The sequence below is a fragment of the Girardinichthys multiradiatus genome, chromosome 9 (assembly GCF_021462225.1).
Source record: "Girardinichthys multiradiatus isolate DD_20200921_A chromosome 9, DD_fGirMul_XY1, whole genome shotgun sequence".
NCBI classification, from domain to species: domain Eukaryota; kingdom Metazoa; phylum Chordata; class Actinopteri; order Cyprinodontiformes; family Goodeidae; genus Girardinichthys; species Girardinichthys multiradiatus.
In genome coordinates, this window is record NC_061802.1 from 34633679 (window position 1) to 34643729 (window position 10051).

General features: G+C 46.1%; 1 protein-coding gene across 1 annotated transcript; it reads left to right on the plus strand.

Annotated features, from left to right (window-relative positions):
• Positions 1-400: 400 nt before the first annotated feature.
• Positions 401-3525, plus strand: LOC124873923 (cytochrome P450 2K6). Its single transcript, XM_047374979.1, has 2 exons — positions 401-538; positions 2987-3525. Exons 1-2 carry the CDS (start codon positions 403-405, stop codon positions 3160-3162), a joined length of 312 nt encoding a protein of 103 aa, XP_047230935.1. The 5' UTR covers positions 401-402; the 3' UTR covers positions 3163-3525.
• Positions 3526-10051: the final 6526 nt, after the last annotated feature.

A 10051-nucleotide genomic window follows, 5' to 3' on the forward strand; every position in this document is an offset into this window, starting at 1 on the left:
TGCAAGAAAATCTGATTAAGATGCTGTTGCATGACCTTAAACAAATCATTTGTGCACAAAAAGCATCCATTGTAGCTGAAATAAATTAATTCTGCAATGAGGAGCGGACCAAAATTTGTTCACCGCGAGGTAAAAAACTATTGCCAGACATCACAAACACTTCATCGCTGAATGGTTTAACCAGTTATGAGATTTATGGAGCAATTACTTCTTCACATAAGGCCAGAATGGTTTGGAAAATGTATTTATTTTTTTTAAATAGATGAAATCATTATTTGAAAACTGCTTTTGTATTCTCTTAGGTTCTTTTTATGTAATTCTACAGTTTTTTTTAAACATTTAAGTGTGACTTAAGAGTAAGTGGGTAAAGCAGTTGATTTTTGGTTTTGTTATCAGGGCACCATGGTATTTGCTATACTTCACTCTGTCCTCCATGATGAGTCGATGTGGGAGACTCCTCACTCCTTCAACCCTCAGCACTTTCTGGACCAGGATGGTAAATTTAGGAAGAGAGACGCTTTCATGCCTTTTTCTGCAGGTTAGTCCTTTATTTTAGTGATTTCAACGTTTTTTTCAGTCTGCTTGATACAGTTTAATAAAGTTAGCATGTCTTTGCTTGCAGACAGTTAGCATCTGATGAATATTTGTACTTTATGTAAAACTGTGAAACTGAGTATTCATTAAATTGTTTGTTTTCCAGTGGAACTGATTTTACTTTGCTCTTATAACGTTTGAACATTATAGAATAACAACTTTTTCACACATAATTTGTTTTTGAAATATAATGTGCTATTATACACATTTACTTCTTTAAATGTGAAAGTGTTTTTATGTTAATTAGATAATGCCTTGAGGAATGTAGGCCTTAAGATGGTTAGAGTGGCAATAAAAAAAAAAAACATGGATTTTATTTACCCCAATGATTTCAAAGTACATAAAAAATCAAGTAACAAAACAGGAATATTTTAAAGTATTTAAGGTTAGGTTTAAGCAAAAGCAAGGAATTAACATAACTCTAAAATAGCTCATTAACAAAGCTGACCTATTGCACAAAGTATTAAGGAAACTTAAATACCAGCTCGACCCTGAAGTAGGAGAAATAATTAAATAAGAAACCATAGAAACCAAATAAACAGTTAATTTAAGAGTTGCTTAAAGTTAGTAATGATAAATCGTAAGAATAAGAAAATATAAAACTTTTAAGTTCTCCCATACCAGGGCACGTCTTGAAGCAACAACACCCCCCAAACGCACATGAACAGCTTGTGTCTGACTTTGTTCAGATTATTTAGAGGAAATACATTTATTATTCGGGCAGCACGGTGGCGCAGTTGGTAGCCTTGCAGCAAGAAGGTCTTGGGTTCGACTCCCAGCCAGAGTTTGCATATTCTCCCCGTCCATGTGTGGGTTCTCACCGGTTCTCACCGGGTACTCCGACTTCCTCCCACAGTCCAAAGATATGCCTGTTATGTTAATTGGTCTCTCTAAATTACTCTTAGGTGTGTGAATGAGTGTGTGCATGGTTGTTTGTGTGTTGACCTGGGATGGACTGGCGACTTGTCCAGGGTGTACCCTGCCTCTCACCCATAGACTTCCCCGCAACCCACTATGGAATAAGCGGTATAAAAAATGACTGACTGACATTTATTATTCAAACTCAAGGAGAGAAGAAAGTTTAAAGATTGTGGAGGTTCTCATAATTCAACTAATGGTGTTTAAACGAAAATTCAACATGGAAGACTCACCACCCCCGCCGCGTCCAATCACTCTTCACTGACTGCTCCAATCAACGACAGGTCCACGCTCCTCCTCAGCCAATGATCTCCCAGGGCATCACTTTTAAAGACCCTCTGCATGGAAAACACCTCTCTTCTGCTGAGCTTCGACCCTCCTCCACCCCTTCTCCACCATGGGCTCCCAACTCCTTCCATACCAAGGCTTACACCACCACCAGAATCGGATCCCAGGGGGGGAAGACGTACCTAATCATAATCCTAAGATGTTTATTCAAACCTACTTCATCCTCAGTGTTTACGTCTCCCTCAGGGGTCCGAGCGCCAAAGAAATAATCTTTCATTAATACATTTTTTAACCGTCTTCTTGTTGTTTCTCCGTTATGTGTCTTTCCAGGTTGAAATACTAATACTAATGTTGGTAGATACTGACATCAGGAAGAAGTGAAGAAATAATTTACATTTACAAATGTATATTTTAAAAATGTTTTGAAAGTTGCCATCTTGAGAAACTTCTGACAGATGTAGGAGCTGCAGTTAAAGGCTCTGTTCTTTTACCTAAACATGCTTATTATCTATCTGAACTCTAAGAGGGTCACTTATATAAAAAAAAAAAAAAGTACTCGTAGAAGTTTACCTTGACAAAATGTTGAAATGTGTATATATTTGAGTCAACAAACAAATGTCGAGAAAACGGTAAAAAATTTTAAAAACAACCTCAAGCTACTGTTTTCAAGACAAAATGTTATGTTAGCATTGTAATAATTATACTAAGCTAGGACCTAAGTAGTATGTAAATAAGTTATTTTGGTAAAAAAAAACACAACAGCATTTTACCTTTTTCTTCAAGACATTAAATATTTTACATTTTAGTCTCAATATTTTGACTTTTAATCAAGAAATACTTTTTTGACTTTTTTCGCCCAATTTATTTATTTTTTTCATTTTGACTTGATTCTTGAAATTAGATTTTGACTTTTTATCAACTTTTAATTTTATACTCAAATAAGGACTTCGGAGTAACTTTTAGGAAAACAAACAAATAAAATAAAATGTCCTCCAGGATTTGTTTTTATGTTGAAGCAACCCTGATACTCAGAAAACTATTTGTACCACGGCCCTATAGTTACCATTATTGTCATTATTTACGATCCTTATATTGTTACTTAAATTACAAAGTATCACTGGAGCAAGCAACCAAGCATATCACATAAATGTAATTGTTAACAATGTGTTGAACTATGTATTTTCAGGTAAACGTGTGTGCCTTGGGGAGCAGCTGGCCAGGATGGAGTTGTTCCTCTTCTTCACCTCCATCCTTCAGAGGTTCAAGTTGTTCCCTCCTGCAGGAGAGCAGCCCAGTCTGGAGTTCAGGATGGGAGGAACTCGCTGTCCCAAACCTTACCGACTCTGTGCCGTACAGCGTTAAATCATAAAAACTGAGAGGAATGAATTAAAATGTTTGCTATAGCTGTCTTGGTGTAAATCAAAAATATGTCTAATGAAATAATTGCTAATAGAGTCTCCTAATCACTCAGTTGATTGTTACAATTGAGGACTGGCTAGCAGCCAGTGGAACCAGCCTGATTTTCTTCAGGCAAGATATGTGTGATTAGGACGATTGAAGTAACACAAGTTTCTGTGACTCAAATCAGTTTTTAAAAGAATTTAGAAGAAAAATTGCATTTAATTTAATTGGGTTTAACAACAGATAACCAGCCTGAAACATGTAATACATGAGCTTTCATTGTCTAGTTTGACAATAAATAATCTTTTATTCCTGTCTCAACAACTGACATATCAATCTACTGAGGTAAATACTGCCTCTCCAGATGAGAGTACCTTTTTCTAAAAAGAAAGCATGTGCTTCTCATACTTGCAAATTAAGTGGGTTCAATTAACAATAATGGCTAATTTAGATTGTTCTTGTGTCATGAATTCCTTTAAATCTGTAAATGTAATATAATGAGTATATTGGAACCATATTAACTCATATATTCAAACTGTATTTATGCGTCACAAATCTGGATTATTAAAAATATATTTAATAAAATAAATATTTAGATTTCAATACTATATTATAAATATTTATTTTATTAAATATATTTTTAATAATCCAGATTTGTGACGCATAAATAAATATTTAGATTTCAGTACTATATTACCGGTGCAAAGAGGATTGGGTGGTGGACGAAGGTGGAGACCTCCTCGGCCTGATCCCCGGATGCTTAGGCTGGCTCTAGGGACGTGGAATGTCACCTCGCTGGGGGGGAAGGAGCCTGAGCTTGTGCGGGAGGTCGAGAGATATCGACTAGAAATAGTCGGGCTCGCCTCCACGCACAGCGTGGGCTCTGGAACCCATCTCCTTGAGAGGGGTTGGACTCTGTTCTACTCTGGAGTGGCCCACGGGGAGAGGTGGCGGGCTGGTGTGGGTTTGCTTGTTGCCCCCCAGCTCAGCCGTCTCGTGTTGGGGTTTACCCCAATGGATGAGAGGGTCGTATCCCTGCGCCTTCGGGTTGGGGAGAGGTCTCTGACTATCATTTCAGCCTACGGGCCGAGTGGCAGTGCAGAGTACCCTGCCTTCTTGGCGTCCCTGTCGGGGGTGCTGGATAGTGACCCTCCTGGGGACTCCATTATTCTGCTGGGGGACTTCAACGCCCACGTGGGGAATGACAGTGACACCTGGAGAGGCGTGATCGGGAGGAATGGCCTCCCCGATCTGAATCCGAGTGGTGTTTTGTTATTGGACTTCTGTGCTAGTCACGGATTGTCCATAACGAACACCATGTTCAAACATAAGGGTGTCCATCAGTGGACTTGGCACCAGGACACCCTAGGCAGGAGGTCGATGATCGACTTTGTTGTCGTATCATCAGACCTTCGGCCGCATGTTTTGGACACTCGGGTGAAGAGAGGGGCTGAGCTGTCCACTGATCATCACCTGGTGGTGAGTTGGATCCGCTGGAGGAGGAGAAAGTCGGACAGACTTGGCAGGCCCAAGCGCATAGTGAGGGTCTGCTGGGAACGCCTGGCAGAGCCCTAGGCCAGGGATGTATTCAACTCCCACCTCCGGGAGAGCTTCGACCAGATCCCGGGGGATGTTGGAGACATAGAGTCCGAGTGGACCATGTTCTCCGCATCTATTGTCGATGCTGCTGCCCGTAGCTGTGGCCGTAAGGTCTGCGGTGCCTGTCGCGGCGGCAATCCCAGAACCCGGTGGTGGACACCGGCAGTAAGGGATGCTGTTAAGCTGAAGAAGGAGTCCTATCGGCTGTGGTTGGCTTGTGGGACTCCTGAGGCGGCTGACGGGTACCGTGAGGCCAAGCGTGCTGCGGCCCGGGCTGTGGCAGAGACAAAAACTCGGACCTGGGAGGAGTTCGGTGAGGCCATGGTGAAGGACTACCGGTTGGCCTCGAAGCGATTCTGGCAAACCGTCCGTCGCCTCAGGAGGGGGAAGCAGTGCTTCGCCAACACTGTTTATAGTGGGGGCGGGAGACTGCTGACCTCGACTGAGGACATTATCGGGCGGTGGAAGGAGTACTTCGAGGATCTCCTCAATCCTGCCATCACGCATTCCGTGGTGGAAACAGAGGCTGGGGACTCGGGGTTGAACTTTTTCATCACCCAGGCTGAAGTCACCGAGGTGGTTAAAAAGCTCCGCGGTTGCAAGGCTTCGGGGGTGGATGAGATCCGCCCTGAGTACCTCAAGTCTCTGGATGTTATAGGGCTGTCATGGTTGACACGTCTCTTCAACATTGCGTGGCGGTCGGGGACAGTGCCTCTGGACTGGCAGACTGGGGTGGTGGTCCCCCTTCATAAGAAGGGTGACCGGAAGGTGTGTTCCAACCATAGGGGGATCACACTCCTCAGCCTCCCTGCCTATGCCATGGTATTGGAGAGGAGAGTCCGGCCGATAGTTGAACCTCTGCTTCAGGAGAAGCAGTGTGGTTTTTGTCCCAGCCGTGGAACACTGGACGATCCTCTACACCCTCTCAAAGGTGCTCAAGGGTTCATGGGAGTTTGCCCAACCGGTCCACATGTGTTTTGTGGACCTGGAGAAGGCATTCGACTGTATGACTCGTGGTGCCCTGTGGGGGGTGCTCCAGGAGTCCGGAGTTGGAGTCGGACCTGTTCCCGGTGCATGTTGGACTCCAGCGGGAGGAAACTAATTTCAGCCACTTGTATCCGGGATCTCGTTCTTTCGGTCATGACCCAAAGTTCATGGCCGTAGGTGAGGGTAGGAACGTAGACCGACCGGTAAATCGAGAGCTTCGCTTTTCGGCTCAGCTCTCTCTTCACCACAACGGATCGGCACAGCATCCCCATTACTGAAGCAGCCGCACCAATCCCTCTATTGGTCTCCCGTTCCATTCTCCCCTCACTCATGAACAAAACCCCAAGATACTTGAACTCCTCCACTTGAGGCAGGAACTGCCCTCCAACCTGAAGAGGACAAGCCACCATTTTCCGGTTGAGAACCATGGCCTCGGACTTGGATGAGCTGATCTTCATCCCAGCCGCTTCACACTTGGCTGCGAACCGCCCCAGCGCATGCTGTAGGTCTTGGCTAGAGGGGACCAGCAGTACCACGTCATCTGCAAAAGGAAGAGACCACTGGCTCCCAAACCTGACCCCCTCTGGCCTTTGGCTACACCCAGAAATCCTGTCCATAAAAGTTATGAACAGGACTGGTGACAAAGGGCAGCCCCGCTGGAGTCCAACATGCACCGGGAACAGGTCCGACTCCAACTCCGGACTCCTGGAGCACCCCCCACAGGGCACCACGAGTCATACAGTCGAATGCCTTCTCCAGGTCCACAAAACACATGTGGACCGGTTGGGCAAACTCCCATGAACCCTTGAGCACCCTGGAGAGGGTGTAGAGGTGGTCCAGTGTTCCACGGCTGGGACAAAAACCACACTGCTTCTCCCGAAGCAGAGGTTCAACTATCGGCCGGACTCTCCTCTCCAATACCATGGCATAGGCAGGGAGGCTGAGGAGTGTGATCCCCCTATGATCCCCCTATGGTTGGAACACACCTTCCGGTCACCCTTCTTATGAAGGGGGACCACAACCCCAGTCTGCCAGTCCAGAGGCACTGTCCCCAACCGCCATGCAATGTTGAAGAGGCCTGTCAACCATGACAGCCCCACAACATCCAGGTACCTGAGGTACTCGGCAGAGCTTTTTAACCAAACTCTGTGACTTCAACCTGGGTGGTGAAAGAGTCCAACCCCGAGTCCCCAGCCTCTGCTTCCACCAGGGAATGCGTGAAAGCAGGATTGGGGAGATCCTTGAAGTACTCCTTCCACCGCCCGATAATGTCCCCAGTCGAGGCCGGGAGCTCTCCACCCCCACTGTGAACAGTGTTGGCGAAACACTGTTTCCCCCTCCTGAGGCGTCGGACGGTTTGCCAGAATCGCTTCAAGGCCAACCGGTAGTCCTTCTCCATGGTCTCATCAAACTCCTCCCATTCCCGAGTTTTTGCCTCTGCCACAGCCCGGGCCATGGCACGCTTGGCCTCACAGGACCCGTCAGCCGCCTCAGGAGTCCCACAAGCCAACCACAGCCGATAGGACTCCTTTTTCAGCTTCAATTCAATTCAATTCAAAGATACTTTATTGATCTCCGAGGGGAAATTAGAATTCCAGTACAACCCATCCAAACATACATCATGACACAAGACAATGGGGGGACGGGTCACCAAGGCTTTGCTGCCCACTCACAGGCGCTGCCCTTGCTAGATGAGAAAAGAGGCCACATTAGGTAAGTAGAGGGAAAAAAAACATATTTCACACTTTATCCTTAGCAGGATACAGTTTGAGATTGCAAAAAACCTCAGCACAAAGAAGCAACAAGTTGACAAAACAACATCATGCCGGGAATGGTGAAGGTGGTGTGAGGGGTGCATATGTTTATCTTGAGCATGTGTGTGTGTGCAAGTGAGTGTGTGCAAGTAAGTCCATGAAGCACTGTCACAGAGGCCATTGTCCTTGATGGTTCGTTGGAATGTACATCAACCGGCCAAGTTCTGAGCAGGTCCACAGATGTCCTCAGGGAAGGGAGGGGGCAGAGGGAGCAGAGCGTCATGTTTACATAACTTCCAGGAGAAGTTGAAGATAGCCAGCCATCAAGGCCATGCAGGGGAGCCATATTCAGAAAAACAGTAATTATTTGGGTTAGGCTGACTCTTAATTTTCCGCCAGCCTTTAGAGTCTCACTGGTGCTTCTCAAAGGCGAATCCAAACAGCCAAATTCCTGGTCTTTCTGCCAGATCCGAGCGAACAACTTTCTCCAAGATTTATCCCATTTCACCCCTGAGTCCAGGAACCGCAACCTGCCTGTGATCCTGTGTAAGGATCACATCCAGTCTGCGATTCAGCTCACGTAACATCTCAGTCTGAGTGTTGATCGCTCTGAAGATCCCATCACACATGCCAGGCAGCCTTACAATGGCCAGAACAGCTGCTGACATTCTCCGAATTTCTCGATATGCCAGGTAACCACTGACTCCAAAAAGCAGAAATCCTGATATCAAACATCCAATTATATACACATCTTCCACATCCTCGACTGACATTATCGACAAACACACAATCCTCCACTTCTGCCAGGAGTCCATCGTGTATCCGGAGAAAAATGTCCCGTCCGGACAAGTGGGCTGATAGGACTCCTTTTTCATCTTGACAGCATCCCTTACTGCCAGTGTCCACCATTGGGTTCGGGGATTGCCGTTGCAACAGGCACCACAGACATTACAGCCATAGCTACAAGCAGCAGCATCGACAGTAGATGCGGAGAACATGGTCTACTTGGACTCAATCTCTCTAACATCCTCCGGAATCTGGTCAAAGCTCCCCTGGAGGTGGGAGATGAATGCATCCCTGGCCGAGAGCTCCGCCAGACGTTCCCAGCAGACCCTGACTGTCCGCCTTTCGCCTCTTCCAGCGGATCCAACTCACCACCAGGTGGTGATTAGTGGACAACTCAGCCCGTCTCCTCACCCGAGTGTTCAAAACATGCAGCCAAAGGTCTGACGATAACAAAGTCCTGCCTAGGGTGTCCTGGTGCCAAGTGTACTAATGTACACCCTTATGCTTGAACATGGTGTTCATTATGGACAATCTGTGACTAGAACAGAAGTCCAATAACGAAACACCATGCGGATTCAGATTGGGGAGGCCATTCCTCCCGATCATGCCTCTCCAGGTGTCACTGTCATTTCCCACGTGGGCATTGAAGTCCCCCAGCAGAATAATGGAGTCCCCGGGAAGGGCACTATGCAGCTCTCCCGACAGGGACGCCAAGAAGGCCGGTTACTCCGCACTATCGCTTGGCCCGTAGGCCAAAACGACAGTCAGAGACTTGTCCCCAACCTGAAGGTACAGGGACGTGACCCTCTCATCCACTGGGGTAAACCCCAACACGAGATGGCTGAGCTGGGGGGCAACAAGCAAACCCACCCCAGCTCACCGCCTCTCCCCGCGGGCCACTCCAGAGTAGAAGAGAATCCAGCCCCTCTCAAGGAGAGGGTCCTTCCATATAAAGGCCATATAAAGGCCATATCCTCTGTCTTCCAGTTAGAAGACAGAGGATATGGGTGGAAATGTCGCACCCCGACAAAAATGTGAAACAAGACACACGTTTGCTGTAACATTGACCATATTTCTCTTTCTTTTGTTGACTTCAAGAACTAAACCACCGAGAAAAAACATGGCACACAATTTCCACTTTCCTCCCTGCAGATGGTGGGGTATTTAATGTGGCTTTCACTTCTCACCCACTTCCTCCCCATCTGTTGAACTTTGCGTATTTAACTTTCGTACGCTTGTTTTGGTCTGGACCAAAAGCGGACTTTATTCTTTTCTTTTGGTAATGTTTGTTTTCACACTGTACTTTGTGCAAGCTAACTATAACTTCTAAACAAAGCCATGCATGGCTATCTAACGGGATATAAATTATGACAGCGGGACAGCAGAGACCCAGAAATGGAGGAAAACTCTTGTTTGCGTCTAAATAACTTTGCATACGTTATTTGACTTTAACGCTGAAGTGTTCGGGAGACTGCTCAAACCCACTCTCCTTCTCTTTCTCCCTAAACATGCTGGACACGTCCACAATCTTGTGTGTCTTTTCAAGCAGTTGGGTTATGTGTGCATCTGTCCAAATATCGAGGGGGTACAATGTCCCCTCGTTGCTCCAGGTCTTAAAACTGCATTTGCTGTTTTAATTATTTAGGACTAACTGTGGTACAGTTGCTAGCACTGTTACCTTGTATGTAGTTTGCACGTTCTCCCCGTTCATGAGTTGCTCACCT

Coding starts and splice junctions, on each gene's coding strand:
- LOC124873923 (XM_047374979.1), top strand. CDS start 403: ATGGTATTTGCTATACTTCACTCTGTCCTCCATGATGAGTCGATGTGG. Junction 539..2,986: donor TTTCATGCCTTTTTCTGCAG/GTTAGTCCTTTA, acceptor ATGTATTTTCAG/GTAAACGTGTGTGCCTTGGG.